A 26,599-nucleotide genomic window follows, 5' to 3' on the forward strand; every position below is an offset into this window, starting at 1 on the left:
ACATGGCCAGACCATCTCTGGGTAGTTCTTATAGCATATCCACATCAATATCAGGCATTTATTCACCAGAATGATGCCATGTTCGTTGACTGTTCTTTATTCTTGTACTTTAACAAGCCTCCCATTCCATTATATTTTCACTTCCACTGTGGCTCATCGATTTCTTTCCCATTCACGAATCATTTATCCGTATAGTACAATAAAAAAAAGTTGACTTGCTATTCCACTGCATGTATTTCATTCTTAATGGCATGGCAACTAAGAAAATTCCATCAACTTTGGAATCTTAACCAACAGAGGAAAGTGGGACGTAGAAGAGGTGAAACATTAGGTGAATTGTCCCGACTGTGTCCTTTCTGTATTTTTCTTCTTTCAGTTGCCTTGCCTATTAATCCAACTCAGTTGAGGTCAATAATTCTTTACATTGTCACGAAATGTTCAAACCTAATAATCTCTCTGCTGATCAGCTAATCAGAGGATGTACTAGAATAATGATTCATCTCTTTAGAACTCAAAAATGTAAAAAAATTATTGTCTGGTACTCGTAGAGTAGCTCTCTTGGCGCACTGCCCTTGTTCACAAAAAAACATTACAATAAACTCCCTCTTGTAACTCAGATTTTGATTGGCAGGAGGAACGAAAGGGGGGTTTCTCCCCCTCCCTTCCTTGTCCTTCTTGCAAAGACAACACAGAACCTGATTACATTTCTCTAGCATGAAAGGTTTGATTTGGAGAAAGAAAAACATATACTCTATGGGAATAGTGTACTTTCCATGGCTCTGTTGTGTAAACAAGCCGTAGTTAGACAGGGAATTGATCGTGAGGCAGTCTGGATCCACAGTATTTACATTCTTGCTCTCTCCTAAAGCCTGTGTTTCTAATCCTGTCTAAATCTTTGTTGAATGTGATGTTAGGAAATAAAAATATAGGCAAGTGACATACGCGTATCATCATCATCATCATCATCTTTCCCATTATTACACTCGATCAAAAACTTCCTTATCTTTACAGTTTTCTCTCTTTACATTTCGAAACAGGTGCTAGTACTTTTGTCAGTACGAAATGGAATAAAAACTTGTGTCATATGAAGTAGAAAACAAGTAATTCTGAAATATTTGCCTAAAAAAAGCACGTGGTTAGCAACAGCTATCGTTGTGAAATCATCGACCACCTGTGTAAAGATAGTTTTCTGATTGAGTGTACGTAGGGTGGAAATGCTACAGAAATGGAAGAATTAAGTAAAAAACTGGGGAACACACCAAACGAGTATATACCCAATAAAATGAACCACACATTCATCCATTCTGCTTTCAGACCTCCAGTTCTCTGCTCCATCTCACAGGCCAAGCGATCCATGCAAAATTATGATTAATAATGGCTAAGCGTCGACCCCTATGTGATAACCTAAATGCAGAGTACCAAATAAATGCGGGATTAGCATTTGTTAAATCTGCTAAAGTCTAGGGGAGTGAAGCATTTAGTTTCCAGGGGGTTGGGGAGTCAACGGCAGAGACATACAGAGCCGCTCCTAGATAAGCTTCTTTATCGAGAAAATAGAGTACATTGTTGTAACTAAGCTCCTATCACTCCATCCACCTATCCAGGGTGCTAAGGAAGACCATGTATAACGAGTAGTGTAATTTGTACACCACAGCCGAGGACAATAGTATCGCTCCACTTTCAGTTGAATAGTTGAAATTAATACATAATATTCAGAAAAGCTGCTGCGTCCAAAGGTCTCATCACTGATCTGAACGTAGGTTCTCTCAGTCTCGTTTTTTTAATGAAATAAATCGAGAAGTGTCCACGGTTTTACGTAACAGATCATCCATCTATCTAGGTAACCATCCTCTCACCCGTAGCTACTTTCTTGGATCCTAAGTACGGCCATGTATAACAAACAATATTGTAACTATGCACCTCACCCCTTCCCTTCATTGATGTGAATCTTACTATATACTTTCTATCAGTGAATCTTACTATATACTTTCTATCATCGGGCAATTTTACTAAGCTTAGAAGACATTTTTCAAACTGAAGGAATTAGATACAGCCTTCAACTTCCTCAATACATTCATTTGAATAAGATCGGCTGGTGGTGGTGGAACTAAAATATATACATCCAAATGAAGCGGTAAGCAATCCATCCATCCATCCAGGTAGCCATCCACTCACCTGCTGCTGCTTTCCAGGGTCCTAAGAAAAGCTAGAGCGTCCTGGGCCGATTCCACACGCCTCACCACCCTTATCTCAAAGGATGCTCGGGCTGGTCGGACCGACTGGAAGATCTTTTGGAGTCGTAGGAGGCCTGGAAGGAGAAGAAGAAGAGTTAGGAAGATTTGAAGCCAAATAAAAGACTCTGTATATATTATAAAGGCACGAGTCATGGAAGTAGATGGTAAGGAGGAAAGGGAATTATTTGGAATAATAATAATAGCCAAGAAAAACAGGAGCTCACCTGGAATGAGCCCATCTGTTCAAGGATTTGAGTCTCAATAACACTGTGTAACAAAGAATTTGTTTTCATTTATTTGTGTGTGTGTGTTGTTAGACTTAGTTTTTCATGCTGATTCCAATGATGTATGTTTTGTATGTCTATCTCTAGGTTTTTGTCAACAATTGGCAATTGTTTATTTCCAGTCTTGTTACCGTCCACCGATGTGATGGCTGACGTATCGCTTACCATGTCTCACACACACACACACACACACACACACACACACACACACACACCATCTGCGTCCATGCAGATGTTGCTGGTATGGCCATTATTGCGTTATGCAACTTGGATCGAGTCAGTTCATTCGATGAGCTAGTCTCACGTTGCTAGTTTGGCTGGTCGATGTGTTTTTCAGCCGTTCCTAAAGGTGTTTCTATTGACGAAAATGACCAGTAGACGTTAGTGCAAGCTGTCAGCCGATACATTTTGTTATGTATGTGTTGAATATACCAAACCGAAGATGATCAAACATAAAATCCACATTGATATCAAATTTGCTCGTGCATCCAAAACGTATTTTGGCGTGGCAATGGGCGATCAAGATAAAGATTGGGCTCCGCACTACACTTGTGGTAGCTGTTGTTCTGCGCTTGAAGCTCGGCTACTAGGGCCGAGAAAGAAGATGCCTTTCACAGTTCCAAAAGTGTGGTGACATCCTTCGAATTACCATGACGATTGTTATTTTTGCATGGTTGGTATAAGCGGTGTGAAGAGCGTTAAGGGCAGAAAGAACACTGTATATCCAAATTTTGCCTTGTGCAATCTCTCCAGTGCCTCACAACGAGCTGGCGACTCCTGTTCCTCCTGCAGACGTGGAAGTTGTCTCTGACCATGAGGACATCGTCGATGATGGAGGGGAAAGTGGTGATGAATCGTATGTCGGAGAGAATGTTCCGGGGACACTCCACACCTTCCCAATCAGCAAGAACTGGATGACTTAGTCCAAGATTTAGGACTCACGAAGTCCAATACTGAGCTGCTAACATCACGTCTAAGTAAATGTAACTTGTTGGATCCCAACTGCAAGTTGAGTTATAGGAATTGCTACGGCAAGTTTGCATTCTTCTTCAGATTTTGTGTTTTGATGTTAGGCGTTTGTTCCAAGCCATTGGAGTGGATTACAAGGCCTCAGAATAGAGACTCTTCATAGATAGTTCCACGAACAGCCTAAAAGCTGTACTTTTGCATAAGAGCAACGAACTCCCATCAATTCCAGATGCACATTCTGTGGAAATGAAAGAAGGCTATGAGAATGTGAAGATTTGTCTGACAAAGATCAAGTACTCAGATCACAATTGGGAGGTTTGTGGGAATTTTAAAACGAATTCGTTCCTACTTGGAATGCAAGGCGGTTAAATGAAGTACTGTAGTCATGTTTTTTATGCTTGTGGGATAGCCGAAGCGATACAGAACATTTCGTGAGGAAAGACTGGCCTCTCAGTGAGTCTCACACCAGGCTCGTGCAGCGTTCTGAGAGAGAAGGTATTGGTACCACTGCTACACATTAAACTTGGTCTTGTGAAACAGTTCGTGAAAGCCATTGACAAAGATGGAGATGTGTTTCTGCATATTCGATCAATGTTTCCCAAGCTGAGCGTGGCAAAGGTGACGGCTGGCATGTTCACTGGGCAGCAAGTTCTAAGAATGCTTGCAAATCGTGAACTCCAGGGTTAATGACCGATGATGAAGAACGTCCTTGGAATGCTTTCAAAGGGGTCGTGGAAGGTTCTTGGCAACCAGAGACCAGATTCTGGACAGCTCGCCAATGACCTCATCGGTGCATTCCACCGGCATGGATGCTGAATGTCAATCAAATTGCACCATCTACATTCCCACCACTTGGGTGAAGTCAGAGAGGAGCATGGCAAACAGATCCAACAGAACATTCTGCTGATGGAAACCAGATATCAGGGCAGGTGGAATGAGGTAATGATGAGCGATTACGTTTGGGGATTGTTGTGTGATTGTCATCACAGCTGCAGAAGAAAGTCAAGATCAAAAGTGCATTTCTTGATACTATGTAAGGGAGGTGAATGCAAGAGTTTTAGGTGGAGGTCTGAGTCTGGTGAATGTTGATGGTGGAGAGTGGAATCTGAAGCAGCTGCTGTTTGCAGATGATACTGCACTGGTGGCTGATTCAGAGGAGAGATTGAGACAGTTAGTAGAGGAGTTTGGAAGGGTGTGTGAAAGTAGGAAATTAAAAGTAAATGAGAATAAGAGTAAAGTGATGAAGTGTACGAGGATGGTAGATGGTAGGGGGATGAATAAAGTTTTGAATGGTGAGTTGCTTGAGAAGGTAGAGTGTTTTAAATATTTAGGGTCACATGTTGCTGTGGATGGAAGAATAGATGCACAAGTGAAGTTTAGACTGAATGAAGTAGGTAAGGTGCTGGGAGGAATGAAGAAAGTGTTTAGATGTCGTTCACTTAGAATGGATGTAAAGAGAAGGCTGTATGAGGGTGTTGTGGTACCGACTGCGTTATATGGGGCTGAAACATGGAATATGGGTGTAGGCAGAGAGGAAAAGTTTGAATGTAATGGAGATGAGGTGTCTGAGGAGTATGTGTGGAGTGACGCGTATGGATCGAGTGCAAAATGATGAAGTGCGAAGGAAAACTGGAGTTGTTCGGGAGATGGCTGGTAGAGTTGAGCAGAGGGTGTTGCGATGGTTTGGGCATATGGAGAGAATGGATGATGAGCGATTGGTGAAAAAGGTAACTGGATCTGATGTGAGAGGTGTAAGGCTGAGAGGGAGACCACGAATAGGATGGATGGACAGTGTGAAGAGAGCGCTGGATGCGAGAGGGATGTCTGTTGAGCAAGGAAGAGTGGCTGTGCATGACAGAAATAAATGGAGAGAAATTGCGAATGAATAAATGATGATGCAGCCCTGAGGGGATATTCTCCCGCATTTGGTCTGATCAGCTAGTCAGGTCAGGTGCGGGTAAGGGGATGGGTCTATTATGATGTGGCAGGGGTAAACCAGCTCTGCTGTCGGGCCCTGCTGCGGATGTCACTCATTGCACTTCGCAGTTGACCCTTGTGCGGTGTGATGCGGTGAGGATCTGTTCCTTCTCCCCTTTGGGGCCAAGATGCGAATGAATGTGTTTGAATGGATGAGTAATGGGGAGTGTGTCGTCCTGTCTCGGCTACCTCCCTTTCCTTGGGGGAAGCACCCTAGGTATATAGAAAGATATAGATGTGCTCTGCATTCCTTATGATGTTACTGTTTGCTCATTTTCTAGTTATATGCATAATATACACTCGGAAATAATTCTCAGCATTCTCGAAACGGTAACGAGATGCAGTTCCTGTCCTTGTACGATACACATGTTGTTGCATAATTCTAGTTACTCTAGATTTACAGAAAAATAAATAGCATATTCAGAATCTACGCATCGGTATTGATCAGATATAGCGGAAAAATCAACATACCCCCAAAACTGGTTTAAGTTTGTTACACATTGTAATTGCAGGAAAAATGAAAGGGTTCAAGGGTACAGATAAAATCAGATTGTATCACTGAAGAAAGGCACAGAAAACCTCCAGATGTCGTAAGAGGCCTGGAAGGTGGAAAACGGAAAGGTTTGTAAAACCTGGGGACATAAAAAAAAAGTCTCTCTCTCTCTCTCTGTCTCTCTGTCTATATATATATATATATATATATATATATATATATATATATATATATATATATATATATATATATATATATATATATATATATATATATATATATATATATATATATATATATATATATATACTGTATATTTTGCTATGAAGAAGGAACCAAAGGCCACGATCCCGCAAAACTGTTCCTTCCAACAGAAAAACAAAAAACAAGAGAGAGCCATTTTCAAGATCCGATCATTTCCAGATGCCTGGACACACTGAGTATGAAAGACTGGAGATCATAGACAGCAGGAAATACAGACAGAGGGAGACAGTTCCAGAGTTGACCTGTTGCATAAATGAAGGACTGGGAGTAACGGTTAACTCTTGCATTAGAGAGTTAGACAGAAAAGGGATGAGATTTGCTGCTAAATGGGTGCTACGCACCCATCGTAGAGGTGAAGGAATGCAAGCAGACAGTTCAGAGCAGTGACCATTGAAGTAGCGATAGAAAAGAGATTAAGATGCAACAGTGCGGCAAAGAACCAGAAGGTGAAGGGAGCCAGTAAGAGGAGGAGTGTTAATGAGATGAAACTCCACCCTATTGAGAAGAGCTGTATCTGGGGAGCCTCCCCACACATGAGAGTTGTACTCTACACAGAGGCGGATAAAACCCGTGTCCAGAGTCAACAACTGCGCAGGGGTAAAGAAGGCACGGAGTCGGCTTAGCACACCTAATCTCTTGGAAGAAGATTTTACAAAAGATGTAATATGACCTTTCTAAGACAAGTCCCGAGAGAATGAAACTCCAAGCACGTTCAAGGATGATGCAGGATTAAGCTGGATATTATTAAATATTAGTGGGAACACCTTTAGAAGATTATGCCTAATTGATAGGTGTAAGAACTGAGTCTTTGATGCATGAAAAACAAGATTATTTTTACCCCAGTCAGAGATACCAGCCAGGTCAGACGTTAGGTGTGCCATAGCCTCATCCCTAATTTGTTGAAGTAACTGCTGAGATGGACGTTGTGGGAACCCAATGGAAAGGTGAAGGGCGGAGTCATCAGCGTATGAGTGGATAGGATTAGATATACAGCTTAGAAGGTCATTGATGAACAAAAAGAAGAGAGTTGGTGAGAGGACAGAGCCCTGAGGAACACAATTGTTGATAGATCTAGGAGAAGAACGATGGCCGTCTACAACAGCGGCTGTAGAACGAACAGAAAGGAAGCTATAGATGAAGGTACAGATAGAAGGATAGAAGCCGTAAGAGGGCATTTTGGAAATTAAAGATTTATGCCAGAATCGATCGAAATCTTTTGAGATGTCAATTGCAATGGCAAACTTTCACCAAAGCCCCGAAAGGAGGATGACCAGGAGTCTGAAAGGTATGTGAGAAGATTGCCATTGGAGCGTCCCTGACGGAACCCATACTGATGATCAGGAAGAAGGTTGTGATAGGAAAGATGCTTTAAACACTTTCTATCAAGAACTGATTCGAAAACGTTTGAGATACAGGATGTTCAAGCAACTGGACGATAGTTAGAGGGTTGGGAATGATCACCCTTCTTTGGGACTGGCTGAATGAGAGCAAACTTCCAGCAAGGAAGAAAGGTATAAGTTGATAGACAGAGACGAAAGAGTTTGCCTAGGTCAGGGTGTAAGCACAGAAGCACAGTTCTTGAGGACAACAGGAGGGACTCCATCAGGCCCATATGTCTTGTTAGTATTGAAGCCTGTTATGGCAGAAAATACATCAGCTGAACAAAATTTAATGTCAGCCATAAGGAAGTCAGAGGGGAGAAGTGATGGAGGAACAGCACTGGAACTGTCTAAGGTGGAATTGGAGGAGAAAGTTTGTGCAAAGAGATCTGCTTTATCAGTAGAAAAAACAGCTACAAAACCATCAGAGTAGAAAAGAGGAGGGAAGGATGATGAGGAAAAGTTGTTAGAAAGGTTTTTGGCAAGGTGCCACAAGGAATGGGAGGAATTCGAGTTGAAGAGATGAGAGCACTTAGTACGGATGAAGAACAGACTTAACACGATTCCCGGCAGAGACATAAAAAAGATGTGATTCAGTGGTTGGCTCCAGTACCTTTCATAGGCCCTCTCCTTGTTGCAGACAGCATTAGAACAAGCATGATTAAACCAAGGCTTTCTTGCATTAGTCAAAGGATATGAGAAAGGAATGTATGCTTCCACGCCCGAGAGAATAACCTCTGTAATACGCAAGTCACACTCAGATAGCTCCCGGCCATGGAAGCAATAATCATTCCAGGGAAAATCAAAGAAGTACTGCCTGAGGGCCTCTCAATCCGCAGCTCCAAAGTGCCACAGACAACGTTTCTTTGGAGGGTCCACAGGCCGTACTGGAGCCATAGGACAGGTAAAGATAATAAGGTTGTGATCGGAGAAGACCAACAAAGAGAAAAGATTAACAGTGTAAGCAGAAGGATTAGTTGTAAGAAAGAGGTCAAGTAAGTTGCAGCTCTCTCCAAGGCGGTCAGGGATACAGGTAGGGTGCTGTACAAGCTGCTATAGGTCATTAAGGACAGAAAAGATGTAGGCTTGTTCACCAGGTGGATCAGTGAAAGGAAAGGAGAGCCAAAGGTAGTGGTGAACATTGAAATCTCCTAGAATGGAGATTTCAGAGAAAGGAGAAATGGATAGAATGTGTTCCATCATAGAAGTAAGATCCTCGAAGAATTTATTATACTCAGTAGAATTAGGGGATAAGTAAACAGCGCAGATATATTTAGTCAGAGAATGACAGGAAAGCCAAAGCCAGAATGTAGAGAATTCAGGAGAACTGAGTTCAGGAACACGAGGGCAAGATAAGTCGTTGTGTATATATACACAATAGCCACCTTCGGCTTTAAAATGAGTATATATATATATATATATATATATATATATATATATATATATATATATATATATATATATATATATGTATATAATAAGGTGTTTCACAAATTTGAAATTTGGGCTTGGAGAATGCACAAATGCTGAGTTCCATTTTACGAGCAATGACATCACCCGAAGTATGAGGACAACTTCTTGTTGCTGTCCCATCCCACAAGGCGTGTTTTCTGGGGGGTCCCTCATGAGAAAGTATCTTTTTTCTGGTTAATGACAAAGACTTCCCCAGGAATTGAGTTGTGTAACAGGAGAGATGATGGGAAGAGGGGTATTGGACATCTTGAAGCAGAGGTTGCAAGTTGAATTTTGGGTGTCCTTTGCTTTGACGCTACAGCAGTCAATACGAGTGTTCACAGCTGGGCTTGCACCATTATCCAAAAAGCAATTGGGAAACTGCTCCTCTTCATGGCATGCTGCCACCACATCCATGAGCATTTCACTGGGGTCTTTGATGCGTAGTTCTACTCTTCTGGCCTGGAAATCTCCCTATTCAGCTGATTTAAAGTCAGTTGCCAGCTTGACTCAACGATCAACACAGTTGCTCCTTGATATTCTCGAGCTCCCTGGAAACTTCCTTCATCAAACACCTGAACAAGTTTTGTGTTGGATCATGACGAAATTGGCAATCTTCAAATCCATGGCGCTTAGCAATACTCGGGGATCCACCTTCATTGTCCTAACCTTTCGAGGAGGCTTCTGGTGAAGGTTGAGGAGCATCTGAGCTTTTTCATTGAAAGGCACGAAGTTCAAGAAAAAGCCTGCAAGATCCTCAATCAGGTACCATCCATTGTTCTGAAGCTTTTTTTAGTACTGTGCCGCCCACTTCCTCGTCAACATGGTTCCTGTAGATTTGCAGTGTCTTGAGGAGAGTCAGATCATTTGCAGGTGCATCGATTCTAACTGGCAATCAGTACCAGGCTCGAAGGTATACCGTGACCTAGAAGACGTTTATCTGCTTCAGGGCTAGTTCCTCCTGAGGGATGAGAGAGAACTGATCCCAAAATAGGCAAATCTTCAGCTAGTAGACCCCTTGCCCCATCCATTTGGCCCTGCTGTATGCTTCTTGATGGCGGGATCCACTATCAGAGCACTTCCATGTTTTGGAGAGTAGATAACCCATGAAGCAGAGTGCAAGTTTGAGGTATTCCCTGTAGTTGTCTTGGTCGTGGTCCTCCAGGAGTTTGGCTATGATGAAGCCAGCTTGTCTCGGTGCTTTGAGATCCAGTGATCTAAGTGTCGCGGATCGGAACAATTGGCCTAAGCTTCATCCATCCATCCGTCATCCAATCTTACGTTGCCCCATGAGGTGCATAGGAGCCCGGGGTTAGGCAAGTTGGTTCTAACATTTAAGATGAGAGTGACCAGCCTCACTCATCCCAGAGTGGCATTACATGAGCAATAAACCCCAACCCACCCTTGGATATAAACCTTCACCTGCTCAATCCGATTGGAGTGCTGCAAGTACCCACTAAACCACCAGGCGCCATAAATTATTTATATGGTTACCACCCAACATAGTAAATGGTTTCTTGGTGAACAGGAAGCCATTTGGTTTGTCACTAAGTGTAGAGTCACCCTTAGGCAGAAAGAACAGGAAAGAATGAACGAAAAAAAGATAAAATACAGTTTGAAAACCTGCCGATCTATGATATCCCAGCAATCCTAACGAGAAGCTCATGAGGAGCGAGGAGGAGAGACAGCTGGCCCTTCAAATCATCGCCAACCACAAGATGAGGGTTCTTCAACCACGGAAGTCCGAAAATGTCTAATAATCACGTGTCCTGCTCTGAGTCTTGGGGTGTCAGGACAATATCCCCTATTCACAATATCCCACGAGGACAAAATCCCCTTGGACAGGAACTCCCCATGCACAGTATCCCTCGAGGACAAGTTTTACCATATTTTCCTGTACTCTAGCTCCGTGCCCTTACAGGTTACGTATCATAGCTCGTAAAAATAAGTTAGGTTAGATTAGATTAGGTTAGGTATATAAATATGTATATGTATATATATACTGTGCAGATATTTACATGAATATATATACATACAAGTATACTGTACAGTATATATATATATATATATATACATATATATATATACAGGGATCTTGTGTAACCTGCGATTTCATGAAATCCCGAGGGAATTAGTGAAATGAGTTTAAATTAGGATGGGTTAACTAAGGTTCGGTTAATTTAAGCTGCGGTTAGGTTCGGCTGCGATAATTTAAGTTTAGGTTTGGTTAGGCTAGGCTGATTGGTTTAGGTTTGATTAGTCTAATTTCTATGAATGCTAATTTATGTTAAACGTTTAACTAAATTAACCTAGCCTAACCCACAGTCTAAGAATACACAGTTGTATCACGTGCAGGAGGATGACTTCATGATGATGACGTCACATGGCCTTCCATAGATAGAAAACGAAAAGTAAAGGGATAACTCAAGCGACAAGTATACCCAGTTCACTCAGCTCTGCCGGCTAGAGCCAAGAAACGTTTGAAGTAAGGCTGGTCATTGGTTTATGCAACACTGAGGAGCCTGATAAATCTACAGCTCTTCTTATTTTAACACTTATAATTATATTTGCAAATTGCTTGCAATATAAGCAACCAATTTAAATATGGAATAATTTCCAAAGCTAAAGAGGTCAAAGTTAGCTTTAAAAGTTTACCATTATCAAAGAAAATTAAAAATGATTATAAAGTTTAATAAAGCGATGAGTGACATTTGAAGTAAATGCAGGCATGTATTATAGCACAACATGTGGACGTATGTGTACACAGTCGTTGGATAATTTTCTTCAAACGTCGCTCATTGTCTTACTTTATAATCTTCAATTTTTCTTTGATAAAGGTAAACTTTTGAATCTAATTATTACCTCTTTAGCTTCGGAAATTATTCCATATTTAAATTGGCATGTTTTCAAATGCCTCACATCTGAACTTCCCGCACGAGTGAGAAGAGACTGTGGGAATACACAACCACCCCCCTCCGCTGCAGCGAGCCAACTGACGGCTGCGGGACCCCGTGACGTCATGCGCGGGCTGCTCCAAAATTTGAACCAAACGTGAGATGACTGTATATTGCTTCGACTGTGGCCTAACCTAACCTAACTAACATAGCCTAACCCAACCTAAACTTAACCTACATTATCCTTGCCTACCCTAACCACAGCCTAAACCCTAACCCTAATTAACCCATCCTAATTTAAACTCATCACGAATTCCCTAGGGATTTCATGAAATCACTTATTACACGAATTCCCCGTAACATCATCATTATCATCTGGACCATCTTTCCCACCCTAGGGCAAGGTGAGAAGTAGCAATGTCCAGGCAGCCAGTTCAATGGGATACGCTTCCATTCACTTACCATTCAAGCCCTCAAAATCCTAGCTCCATCAGAATGGTCAAAAAAATTTCACCACGTTCTGCCGCATCACATACTGTACCTATCTCCTAGAGCCAATCTGAATGCTGTCATGTTAAAAAGGGGGTGTCAAGTCCCTGGTTGTGCGCTTCTCTGCACAAAAATTCATCCAGCCAGCTCGGTCTATTGTCAGTTCCTTAGCCTCACCAACTTCCATACCTCATGAAGAGAGAACCTGTATTTTTTTCACAGGAAAAATCATCAGAGAAATTACCAATATGCCGGGAATCGAACCCGGGACTCTCAGGTGAGAGCCAGGCAGCATACCACTACACCACGACCAGGTAAAAGTTAACTCACGTTGTCACAATCTTGTAACCAACGTCCCTCCGCGGAGGGACGTTGTTTACAAGATTGTGACAACGTGAGTTAACTTTTACCTGGTCGTGGTGTAGTGGTATGCTGCCTGGCTCTCACCTGAGAGTCCCGGGTTCGATTCCCGGCATATTGGTAATTTCTCTGATGATTCCATACCTCACTTACCCACACACTCATCTACCATATCCCTCCACCTTCTTCTGAGCCTACCACATCTCCTCCTTCCTTCAAATTCTCTCAGATATACCTTTTAACATATACATACATATATATATACGAGTACATATATATTAATATCTATCTATCTATCTATCTGTCTATCTATCTATCTACCTCTCTCTCTCTCTCTCTCTCTCTCTCTCTCTCTCTCTCTCTCTCTCTATATATATATATATATATATATATATATATATATATATATATATATATATTATGTATGTGTGTGTATGTTTATACATACTGTACAGGTATTGTCCAGGGGGGATTTTGTCCTTGGGGGATTTTGTGCATGGGGAGATATTGTCTGGGGGATTTTGTCCTCGGGGGATAGTGTGCATGAGTGAATATTGTCTTGGGAATGTTGTCCTCGGGGATATTGCTAATGGGGGAATATTATCTGTGGGATTTTGTCCTCGGGGGATATTGTCCTCCAGGGAATTTTGTCCAAGAATCGAGTCTTGGTCGTTTTGTCAGAAAATATCTTCATTTTCTTAGAATGAATTCGTAGTTGCCTTCATGAGCCATTATTGTAAAACAAGACACCGTCTGTGAGGTGATTTATTTTCATTTTAACATAAAGAGACGTCGTCTGCTTACTTTTCATTCTAAACTGAAACAAATAAATGCGTGTGCATTCATCCAAGTCCAATTTTAAAAAATCACCCTATGATCATGAAACTATCTATCTATCTATATACTTAGACTGCTTCTCCCAAAGAAAGGGAGGTAACCGAGACAGGACGACATGCTCCCAGTTTGCTCATCCAAACACGTTTATTCGTAACTTAGCCCCAAGGGGAGAAGGGACCAGTGGCGTATATAGGGGGCGGGGGGGGGGACACTCGGCCATGCCCCCCCCCTTTTTGTCCCAGTAGGCCTACATATCTGCAGATCTAAATACGTATTAAAGTAATCAATGAATTCACCCGTAAAAACAGGCTGCTTGATTTCAAATGTTCAGCTCTCACACGACTCTAGTAAGCTCTCTCTCTCTCTCTCTCTCTCTCTCTCAGCTTCATTAATGTGAGTTTTAGTTTAATTTATTTAATGTTTCATATACCGTACTCTCTCTCTCTCTCTCTCTCTCTCTGTCTAAGTCATTATTGCGGGTTTTAGTTTAATTTTTTAAATTTCATATAAAAATGAACATTGCAACTTCCAGGAATGAAGGAATCAACAATTGTTTATTATGATCAAGCAGTTTTTTTTTTTTCTATACATACTGGGTACTCTAGATTTCTCTAATTATTTTTCAAACAGATCATTTTTGCTTTAGCCAAGATACATAAGCTTCTTTATATTGTTCTGCAATAGGATATCAAATTAGTGCAACATATCCCTCCTGGGGCTTCAAAATGCCCCTAAAAATGCTTGATTTTAAAAAAATTCCTGGGGGGCTTAAAGGGCCCCCCCAGACACCCCAGCTGTAGAGGCTGGCTTTGCTCCCCGCTCCTTAAGAAAAATCCCGGATTCATCCCTGTGCCCCCCCCCCTTTCCATGGACCTATATACGCCACTGGAAGGGACAGATCCTCACTGCACCACACTGCAAGAGGGTCAACTGCAAAGTTTAATCAGCAACACCCGCAGCAGGGCCTGACAGCAGAGCTTATTTACCCCTACCACATCATTATAGACCCATCCCCTTACCAGTACGCGACCTGATCAGATTATCAGACCAAATGCGGGAGAATATCCCCTCAGGGCTGTCACCATTTATTCATTCACAATTTCTCTCCAGTCATTCCTATCATGCGCAACCACTCTTCCTTGCTCAAAAGAAATCCCTCTCACATCTAATGCTCTCTTCACATTGTCCATCTATCCTATTCGTGATATTCCTCTCAGTCTTACACCTCTCACATCCGATCCATTTATCTTTTTAACCAAACATTCTTCATCCACTCTCTCCAAATGCCTAAACCATTACAACACACTCTGCTCAAATCGATCAACCATTTTCCGCATAACTCCAGTTCCCCTTCGCACTTCGTCATTTCTCACTCGATCCATACGCATCACTCCACACATACTCCTCAGACACCTCATCTCCATTACATTCAAACTCTTCCTCTCTGCTACACCCATATTCCATGTTTCAGACCCATATAACACAGTCGGTACCAATACACCCTCATACACCTTCTCTTCACATCCATTCCAAGCAAATGGCTTCTAAACCCATTTTTTTCATTCCCCCCTGTACCTTTCCTACTTCATTCATTCCAAGCTTCATTTCTACAACCATTCTTCCATCAACAGCAACATGTGGCCCTAAATACTTAAAACACTCAATCTCCTCATGCAACTCGCCATTCAAAACTGTCTTCATCCTCCTACTATCTCCTAACCTCGCATTTCACCACTTTACTTCTCATTTATTCTCAATTTCCTCCTTTCACATACCCTTCCAAACTCCTATACAAACTGTCTCAATCTCCCCTCTGAAGCAACCACCAGTGCACAATCGTCTGCAAACAGCAGCTGATTCAGATTCCACTCTCCACCACCAGCATTCACCAGACTCAAACCTCCATCTAACATTGTCGCATTCACGTCCTTTACAATACCATCAGTATAAATATTAAACAACCAAGGTGACATCACTTATCCCTGCAGCAGACCCACTCTCATGGGAAACCAAGGGATTTAATCCCCGAGCTAGGCAACTATGGCCATATAGCCCCGCTAGGTTACTGGAGCATGCTACCACTCCCGGCACGGCAGTCCCAGGCAAGGCTCGAACTCGCAATCCCCCCCTTATGAGCTTGATGCTCTACCACCGAGCCACCATGCCCCCTCCTGGGAAACCAAGCACTCATAGTATTTCCCACTCTTACACACGCTCTACTGTTTATATAAACACTTCTCACTCTTTTTAAAAGCCTACAATCAAGTCCAAACAATCTCAAAACAGTACACAAAACCTCTTTATCAGTTCTATCATACACTTTCTCTAAATCCATGAACACCCAAAACACATCCTTACCTTTCGCTAAATACTTTTCAAACACTTGTCTCAAAGCAAACACCTGATCCACGCATCCCTTCCCTCTCCTAAAGCCACACTGTTCATCGCCAATCACTTCCTCTCTAACTCTCTTAACCCCTCCGTGGCCGCCGGGGTCGAATGACGTTTAGCCGATCAATGGCCACAGGCGTCGTTTGAGCGCGGCCTATAAAAAACTGCAAAAATTTTTGGGAACTGAACGAACGTTCTGAACATCTTCACACTGACCTACACTACACTCCCATACATCTCATCAAGCAGTTTAAAGCCTGCTGCTGTGATGAGTGGATTTTCGATTTTTTCACTCCGAGCCATGCCTAAACAAGCACAACTACACCCATTATCTCGATCCAGGCAGAACATATCATCTTTGTCCTTTCTTGCAAAACACACACAACCACCTGTTTACGATTATGAAGTAATACAGGCACATACAAAAAAAGACATGATAAGTGAAAAATACATTTTTGTCTTGGTATCTTTAACTATTTGCTCAGGTTTGCTGTTAGGATCATTTGATGCAGTGCAACTTGTAGAAAACTGTGAAAACCTTCGGGAAGTGAACGAAAATCTGGGACATGAGACTGACCTTGACTTCGCCCTCTCACATATCTCTGTCAGTTCACCACCTGCTGTCATGACGAGAGGATGTACAGTCACTCATAAAAGAAACGACCCCCCCCCCCCGGCCAAGACACCTTTCAACCAATATGATATCGGTCCTGGTAACACTGTAAATGACGTCAGGTGAGGGGGTGTGAAGCTGCGTTTGGGGGAAGTTCATTCAAAGTTCATTCTAAATGTGTCGAGCCCACTCATTTAACCATTGAGGCCGGGGGTTTCATTTGCATCTTATTCCTGCCACCGGCTGACGATTTTATTCAGCTAATGATAAACTTTTCAAATGTGATGGGTTACATACATATGCCTTGATAACAAGTCAGATATAATGTATGTTTGACTCGAAATGTGGATTGAAGCAGTGTTTCGTGCAGATTAACTCCGCCCTCCTCTCAAACACCCCTCCTCATCCCCCTATATGGCTGACGTCAAATACACTGTTACCAACACTGAATACCCCGAGGTATATTGCCTCTAACGCAGGGGGGGTCTTTTCTTTTATGAGTGACTGTACGATTTTTTCGCTCGTGGCCATGCCTAAAAACACATAGTTACACCCATTATCTCGACTCAGACAGAAAATACAATCTTTTTCCTCCCTTGCAAAACACCTTCAACCACCCTGTTTACGAGACAGCAATATATCTTGCGAAAATAACAAGGTAAAATGATGAAGATGAACGTAAAATGAAAGAGAAAGATGAACATGATATTACGGAAAAAATACGTTTTCCCCCGTCAGTAAACTTATTTATTTCTGCATTGTATCAGTTTTCGTAATAATTAGACTTCTGAAACTGCATTACGATTCTATTTGTAGCCATGCTCGTGGTGTGGGACTCCAAGCTGCGACTCAACTTCCGTATTGCTAATCGGATCTGACCCTCCACTTTATACTCCTGTGGCAGAGTCTAACCTTGGAGGACGTGCAGTTTTCTCATTTAGGACCGAAAATTCAACTCTTTCACTTCCTTTTCCAAGCATGGGCACAACGATAACATAAAAAATAACTCGAAACTATCATAAACATATTTTATATCAAAAAGGTGAAAAAATATTCATAATTTTTTTTTTTCAGCCATTCCTAACAGATTATATACTAAATTCATTCGATATCATCATATCTCATATATGCACAACATTTCAGCACCATTCGTATTGTTTCTGTAGGTAAAAAAATAAAAACACCTGCCCAGTTGCGTTGCAGCAGTGCCCCTGGGCGGCGATATCGGTTGCCGATATTTCTGCAACTTCCGTGCTTCATTGCAAGCCATGAAATACGTCTAGGATGCTGGGATTTGTACTGTTAGGTGCATCTGAACTTTCTCTTAAATATGGTAAGAAAAAAAATATCAATTTTCGAAACTTCAAAAAATGACCCCGGCGTCGGCCTGGCGTGCATGAAAAATTCTGGGCCTTCGGCCATGGAGGGGTTAATTGACACTTTGCCATACATCTTACCTACAACACTCAACAGACTTATACCCCTAAAGCTAGTACATTCAGATTTGTCACCCTTTCCTTAATACAATGGAACCACACAAGCACTTGCCCAGTCAACTGGCACCATACTGCTAACAAAACACATTCAGCAGTCTTACAAACCACTCAACAATAGTCGTTCCATCACCATTCAGGCATGCCACAGGACACCCATCCATACCTGCAGTGCTCCTTGCTTTCATCTCGTGTACTGCTTCTTGCATTTCCTCCTTCATGATCAAAGAATCATTCAACTTTCCCACCACATTTATTCCTAACACCCTTTCATCTGCCACAATCTCAGCCTCCTTTTCCTCCTCTTAACAAACTTTTAAAATATTCCACCCATCTCTTCCTAACTGCATCCATCTCAATTAACATCCTTCCATCCTCTGCTTTTACTCGCTCTTCCTTACAACATTCTCATTTCACACCATTTTCACCTCCTTCCAAAACATTTTCTTATTCTGCCGAAAATTCTCAGTCAACCGCCTACCTCACCTCACATCTGCTCCCACTTTAGCATCACGTACAGCCCTTCTTGCCATATTCCTCTTTTCCTTATCTCTCATATGACACATCCTTCCTATATGGCCACACTTCATATGCACCTCTCTTCTCAGCCACTGCCCTACTTATTTCCTCACATCACCATTCACTTTCCTTTCTTACAGCACCATCCACTCATCTCACACCGCACACCTCTTCGTATGCCCCACCACAGCACTCTTAACCCCTTAACCGTGGGGCGTCACTTTCGTGACGTTTGGGAGCAAGGGATCATACCGTGGGGCGACACTTTTGTGATTCTGTGTTATTTTGAATTCGCCCAGGCTTTGAAGTGGTGGCACATATCATCTATCAGTACTGCCAATGTCCAACATCAGTCAGCACTCCTAATCTGATCTGTACTCCCATCCATTGTTGACAATTTAGCCATTTCTCCCCGTTCTTGACTCCCCTCCCTACCTTCCCTCCATTACCCTATGCTCTTGCCTGCCCGACCGTGCTACGCTAAGTAAATCTTCCCTGGAATTTTTCACTGATTTCATCCATTGAAATAAGCCCTATACCCTATTCTTATACCAAATAATATATACAAGAAAGAAATAAGGTAAGTGAGAGTGCCATACACCTAGAATTGGCTAACTATCACCTGACAACACCTCACATGCACTCGTTCGCTAATTTTCGCTGTTTATTTCCCCTTGAAATATGCCGTATAATCTATTTTCGTAATAAAAATATATATAAGAAAGGAAGGGAGAAGCCTAAGTGATATTTACATTCACCTGGAACTACCTAATTATTGCAGGCCACCACACTGTATTCTACACTAAGTAAATCTTCCCTGGAATTTTCCACTGATTTCATCCATTGAAATAAGCCCTATGCCCTATTCTTATACCAAATAATATATACAAAAAAGAAATAAGGTAACTGATAGTGCCACACACCTGGAATTGACTAATTATCACCTGACAACACCTCACATGCACTCATTCGCTAATTTTCGCTGTTTATTTCCCCTTGAAATATGCTGTATAATCTATTTTCATAATAAATATACATATAAGGAGGGAAGGGAGAAGCCTAAATGATATTTACATTCACCTGGAACTACCTAATTTATAATGTATTGTCTAGATTTCCTGCCAATCATTTCACTGCTATATATTAGCAGCTGTCAAGAGGCTGACATTGGCAGTAATGCATTTCCCTAGGTAGGCCACCCCGGCCCACCCCTATCAGTTCACTGTCATCTTCCAATGTGAAGTTACGTCTGTTTGCTCCTGCTAACTTCAGCCACTTTTTACCCCCATGCAAAGGGCTCTGTGACCTTTACCCCCAACTAAACCTCGTGTGGAAAGAGGTAAAGGGCTGACAATTGATAAAGAGTGACTATGATCTTTTTATTGAGTAAAACAGTGCAAGTGGAATTGTAAACAAAGTGTAAATTATGTGTAAACAGCAAGAAAGCAATGAATGTATATATAAGTGAACAGTGGAAAATAGTTTTATAAGTTACTTCAAGTGACAGTGTAAAACACAGTGTAAATAAAATAGAAATGTAAATAATGTAAATAAAGTAGAGAACGTAAATAGAAATATAAATGAGTGGTATTATAAGAATACGAGTATATCTACTAGGAGTAATGAAAGTGAAAGTTTCACTCTAGCATGTATGAATACTGTGAGTTATGAGAGTGAAGGTGAAAGTGACATTCACTCTCAATGCTAGTATACAGGACGAGAAAGTGAATGCTACGTATTTTACTGAAAGAAATTGAATCCCTACAGTGACAATAAACTACTATTACTAAAGGAAACTTATGGATAAAGACTGTAGATATATATAAGTGTTATATAGTAACAGAAATATAAACTGTGAGTGTTTTTATGAATAATAGACAACACTAGCGGCGAACGATCGGAAGTGGGATGGTCATACGCCCTCGTAATTTTCATTGCTTTCATTGTGTTTTTTTTGGGGGGAGTATGGATTCCAAACTATTTGAGAATCATAGATTAGTGTTTCTAGTGATAATATCAGGCTGTGGTAATCATATTACGAGTTGTCGGGAAGTGTAAAGTGGAGACTTCGTTACCCAACTTCAGAGGTCTCCACAAGTCCTACGGTACTCGACGAAGGCTCAACAAAAACCCAAGGAGAAAGCTGAAGGTATGTGCCATGAGTATATGTGATTTTAATATTCTAAGACTAATAACTGATTTTTGGCAAATATTTTTAGAGAATCTGTCGGTGCGCGAATATGCCCGCGGGAGCCGCAAGTCAAAGCTAAACAACCCCGCGGCGTAAGGGATAAACAACTGCCATTCCTCCTCCACACTACCATTTTCCTGATCTTTCAGTGTGTTCCACTCATCTTTGAACTTCTGATACTCTATCGTTTTCTCTCTCTTATCCAACTCCCTCACTTTCAAAACCTACCTGTCACACCTAACTCTCCCACCTTTCACCCGTCTCATACTTACTCTCAACTTTCCATTTCCCAGGTAAAGTCAGACATACCTCCACCCTCCCCTCTCAAAACTCTCACATCCAACAATCTTCCTCTTACATTTCTGGACACAACACACAGTCCATCAATGCTCTATCAACAACCCTTTCACTCTCCTGTCTCACACATGTATACTTATATCTTTCTTCTCAAACAAGGTATCGCCAATCACCATGTCTCACTCAACACACATCCCTATCATTCGTTCCCCATTTTCATTTCTTCCAGGCACACCATGCATACCAACTACACCTTCAACTACTACATTTCCCATGCTAGCATTCAGATCTCCCATCATTACCTCATTCATATTTGCTCTAAAACTCTGCAGACACTCATCAACATCATTCCAGAAAGACTCCCTCTCTTCTTCATCCCTTTCGCCACCAAGCCCATATGCACTCACAATTACCCACAACTCACATCCAAATTTTGCTTTCACACACACCAGTCTCGATGACACCTTCTTCCATTCAGTCACACACTATTGCACTTCCGGACTCACTATAGTCGCGGCGCGCCACTCAGGTTGTTATTATCGTGCCCTGGCAACCTACCATTTAAAAGTGAGTCTGATTTCGTGTATAATATGAGACACATGTGATCCGTATAAAATATGTTCGTGTATAATAATATTCAGGTATAGTATATTCGTGGATAATAATATGATTCGTGTATAATATGATATGAAATTGGACGCACTTTTGAATGGTAAGTTTCCAGGGTACGATAATGACAACCTCAAAGTCATGCGCCGCGACTATAACAAGGCCACACTTTCTTTTGCCCTTCCTTTATCAATACCTGACATCCTTACATTCACACTTCCAAACTTAGACTCACCTTTCCCTTTCATCTTTGTTTCAATCAAATGTAACACATCCAACTTTCTTCTCACATTCTCCCACTATGAACCCTTTTAGTCTCAATTGTATAACATCCACGCACATTCATAGACCCAACCTTCAGGGTACGGGGATAACTCAATCCCCCTTCCCTTTTTATTCCCAGTCTCATAGTAGGAACTAAAAAACACATGAGGGGGTCCCTAGTCCCCTCATCCCGTCCCGTTTAGTCGCCATTTACGACACACAGGGAATATGGTGGCAGAATTCTTCCTAACACTACCTGGCTGCAGAGTGGTAGTACCACCCCATAATGGGACCAGATTGTGTCTCCCCTGCCACAGGGACACACACACACAGACACACACAGGGATTCAAGCTAGGTGGACGTGTGACACCGGCGCTCCGTACCAATCACGGCCAGTGGCATTACCTAAATAGTATCTTTGTATGAGTCAAGCTCAGTACCAGGTTAGACTAAATGATTGTTCATTATAAAAAGGAAAAAAATAATAAGTTTCAACAAGACTTGTAGAAACAGGAAAAAGAACCAAGACGAAAGAATACGCTGAGTCATCTCTGAGGTTTGTTTACAACAAGACCGAGATTGTAAGTATATGCTTTGCACTTGAAGTATTGCAAAATGGATACATACTTCAGTAAAACAAATTTGGAAAAGAAAAGGGATAAAGGTAAAAAGCAAAATGATGATCTCTACCAAGAACTGGTTGAAGTAGAGACCCACAATAGACTGGTTGAACGTGTAAACAAACTAGAAATGGCTTTCAGAAATGAAATTGATGAAATAAAGAAGCAGATGCACTTGCAAAAGGAAGAAATAGAAAAACTAGGAAGGGAGGCCAATAAGAAAGACACAACCATCAGTGAACTAACAGTGGAATTGAGTACACTTAGGAAGAAAATGAGTGAAATGGCAAGTACAGTAGTCAATCATGAGAGTGTTATGGAAGAGTTCAAAAATGACACAGAGACAATTAGGCAAGTTAGCAGTCTTATTGACCAGAGCAGTGATATTGAGGAGAAGATAACACAAGTAAATGAAGCTGTGCAAAGCTACAAAAATGATGTAGAAACCACGTATGCAGAAATGGTGAAAGTAAAGAAAGACTTAGAAACAAGGGTGGAGGAAAAAAGCATTAAAAAGGAGGTGAAAAGAATAATCCAAAACAATCCAAAGTTAGTCAGAGATTCAGTAGAGATAAACAAATCAATAGTAATCACTGGTATAGAAGAGGATCAAGTTAAAAACTAGATCACAAGAGACAAAAAGGAGATGGCAAATGTAATGAGCTTACTGAAAGAAGTATCAGAAGAAATCTGTAGTAAAGACATAGAGGAACACAAAAGGTTAGGGTAATACGAGCAAAGCAAGACAAGACCTCTAAAGGTGACTTTCCAGAGTGTAAACACTGTGGAAGAGATACTAAAAAATGCAAAGAATCTTAAGGAAAAAGAGGAGTTCAAAAATGTATGGATAAAAAGATGTCTAACACAAGAGGAAATGGAATTACTGAAAGAGAAAAGGGAGGAAGCAAAAACAAAAAATGAGGGAAGATCAGAAGAGGACAAGAAGAAATTTTTTTACAAAGTAATAGGATTGCAGGTACGAAAGTGGTACACAAACAGGATGGAAGAAAAAGGAGGAAGGTAGTAGAACCATGTCAGGACAAGTATATAAACAAGATGATAAAGTTGATGTACTCAAATGTGGATGGAATGGTATCTAAATTACTAGAGATGAATGATTATGTCAGAGAAAATGAACCACAAATAATATGCCTAACTGAAACAAAATTAATACCAAGGATATCAAATGACATACTAAACTTAGAGGAATACAATATATGGAGAAGAGACAGATATTTAAAAAAAGGAGGAGGAATTATAATATTAACTAAGAAAAATCTAAAAGTCAAGGAAATAAAACTAGATACACCATCACAAGTAGAACTGATTGCAGTAGAGATCGACACGTTTGAAGGTAAAGTAATTGTTGCAAATTTGTACATGCCACCCAGATCAAACACATGGGAAAGAGATGAATATGAGGACCTGGCAGAGAGTACAATTCAGACTGTAAGATCATTGCTACATAAAATGGAAGAGAAATCGGAAAGAATTATACTAACTGGGGACTTCAATACAAATATAAATTGGAATACTCTAGATATAAATAGCCAAGAAAGCTGTTGGGACCAAAAGCTCCTGGATCTCGTACAAGAGTTTTTCTTAACGCAACATGTGAGGGAAACCACCAGAAAAAGAGGACTTGATGTACCTTCAGTGCTAGATCTAATATTTACAAGGCAAGAAAATGATATTGACAGTTTAATATATCACCCTCCACTCGGCAAAAGCGATCATGCAGTACTAAATTATAACTTCAGGATAGCATATGACATAGTAAACAGCAATGATAGTTACAAAAAGAGCCTAAACTATAAAAAGGGAAATTATCAAGACCTAAAGAAGTATTTCTTAAAAGTTGATTGGGAAAATGAGCTTAGAGGACAAGATTTAAATGCTGTATATAAAAAATTTTGTGAATTTTATGGAATAGGAGTCCAGAAGTACATCCCACAGCACAAAGAAGCAGATAAGAAAATACAGAAATGGTTCAATACGGAATGTAAAAAATCAAAAGAAAGAAGAGATTTGTTGTGGAATAGATACAGAAGACACAATAGTGAAAGGGCGTACAATAATTACAAACAGGCAAGAAACGACTATACAAGAATAAGGAGGGAAGCCCAAAAACAGTTTGAGGAGGATATAATAAATAAAAGTAGTGATCAACCAAAGCTGTTTTACAGCTATATCAGAAGCAAACTAAAGTAAAAGATATAATACAATCCATTACGGACGAGGGAATCACTTATACACAAGAGAAAGATATTTGTGAAGCACTAAAAAAGAATTTCCAATTAGTTTTTACAGAAGAAAAAATTTTGAGAGGGACTATGTGGAACACGCATTTCCACATATACTACCAGATATACAAATAGCAGAAAAAGTAATACAGGAGGAGTTAAGTAGATTAGACAGAGGAAAAGCAAGTGGTCCTGATGAAATTTCATGTTGGGTATTACGAGAATGTGCAAATGAGTTATGTAAACCATTATTTTTAATTTTCAAGAAATCCTTCAGTCAAGGTAAACTACCAGATATTTGGAAAAAAGCAAATATTGTCCCCTTATTCAAGAAAGGAAATAGACAAAATCCACTCAACTACCGACCAGTATCACTGACCAGTGTTGTAAGCAAGGTATTAGAAAAACTTATAAGAAAAGCTTGGGTAAATCATCTAGAAGAACACAGTATGATAACAGAAAGACAGTTTGGTTTCAGAAAAGGAAAATCATGTGTTACTAATCTGTTAAGCTACTATGACAGAGTAACAAACACAATACAGGAAAGGGAAGGATGGGTGGACAGTATCTATTTAGATTTCAAGAAAGCTTTTGACACAGTACCACACCAAAGATTTTTATGGAAACTGTACCATCAAGGAGGAATTCGAGGCAAACTGTTTTGTTGGATGCAAGACTTTCTCATAAAAAGAGAAATGAGGACAGTACTAAGAGGAAACTACTCATCATGGAAAGAAGTGACTAGTGGAGTACCACAGGGTTCAGTGCTGGCACCAATCATGTTTTTAGTGTATATAAATGATATAAACAGTAACACTGGAAATGAGAGCTATCTGAATATGTTTGCAGATGATGCAAAAATACAAAGGAGAATTACTAACACAGACTCTTGTAAAGAGCTACAAGAAGAATTAAATAAACTTCAAGAATGGAGTAGTACATGGCAAATGGAATTCAATGTGGACAAGTGTCATGTAATCAAGTTTGGTAAAAGTGGAAAAAGACCTGATTAGGATTATAGGTTAGGAAATAAAACCCTATATACATCAGAAAGAGAGAAAGACCTAGGTGTGATTATCAATAACAGACTATCTCCGGCTGACCACATCAGCGAGAAGGTACAGAACATGTATACACTGCTTGCAAATATGAGAATAGCATTCACATACATAAAGGAAGACATGCTAAGAAGGATAATAACATCATTCATTAGACCAACCCTGGAATATGCATCAGCAGTCTGGAGTCCTCATCTAAAAAAGCACATAGACAAGATTGAAAAAGTTCAAAGGGCCGCTTCAAGATGGATACCAAGCTTAAGGGACCTAAGCTACGAAGAAAGACTAAATAAACTGAATCTACCAACACTACAGGAGAGAAGGAAAAGAGGTGACATGATAATGTTATATAAATGCATATCAGGAAAGGAGAAAATAGACATAAATGATTACTTAACATATGGAGAAGCATCAGCAAGAGGACACTGCAAAAAACTGCATAAGAAGAGAGGTGATAAAGACGTAAGGAAATTCAGTTTCCCAAACAGAGCAATTGATCAATGGAATGCACTACCGAATGAAATAGTGTGTGCCAAAACAATTCACAAATTTAAGGATATTTACGATAAATATGGTTTAAGACACGGGACAGTACGAGCTTGACTCATTCCTGTAAAGATACAATTAGGTAAGAACAATTAGGTAAGAACACACACACACACACACAC

The 26,599-nt window shown here is 40.7% G+C and overlaps 1 protein-coding gene across 1 annotated transcript in view; it reads right to left on the reverse strand.

The window, feature by feature from the left end:
- Positions 1-26,599, reverse strand: part of LOC145403705 (glutamate receptor 1-like) — a 1,124,056-nt gene that overhangs the window by 787,204 nt on the left and 310,253 nt on the right. Inside the window, exon 4 of the mRNA XM_080275390.1 lies at positions 2,176-2,308. Within this exon, the coding sequence (XP_080131516.1) occupies positions 2,176-2,308 (133 nt within the window). The remainder of the gene's footprint in view (positions 1-2,175; positions 2,309-26,599) is intronic.

The sequence above is a fragment of the Coenobita brevimanus genome, chromosome 61, assembly GCF_032717465.1.
Source record: "Coenobita brevimanus isolate Jiangsu-jjx chromosome 61, ASM3271746v2, whole genome shotgun sequence".
In the NCBI taxonomy this organism is placed as follows: Eukaryota; Metazoa; Arthropoda; class Malacostraca; order Decapoda; family Coenobitidae; genus Coenobita; species Coenobita brevimanus.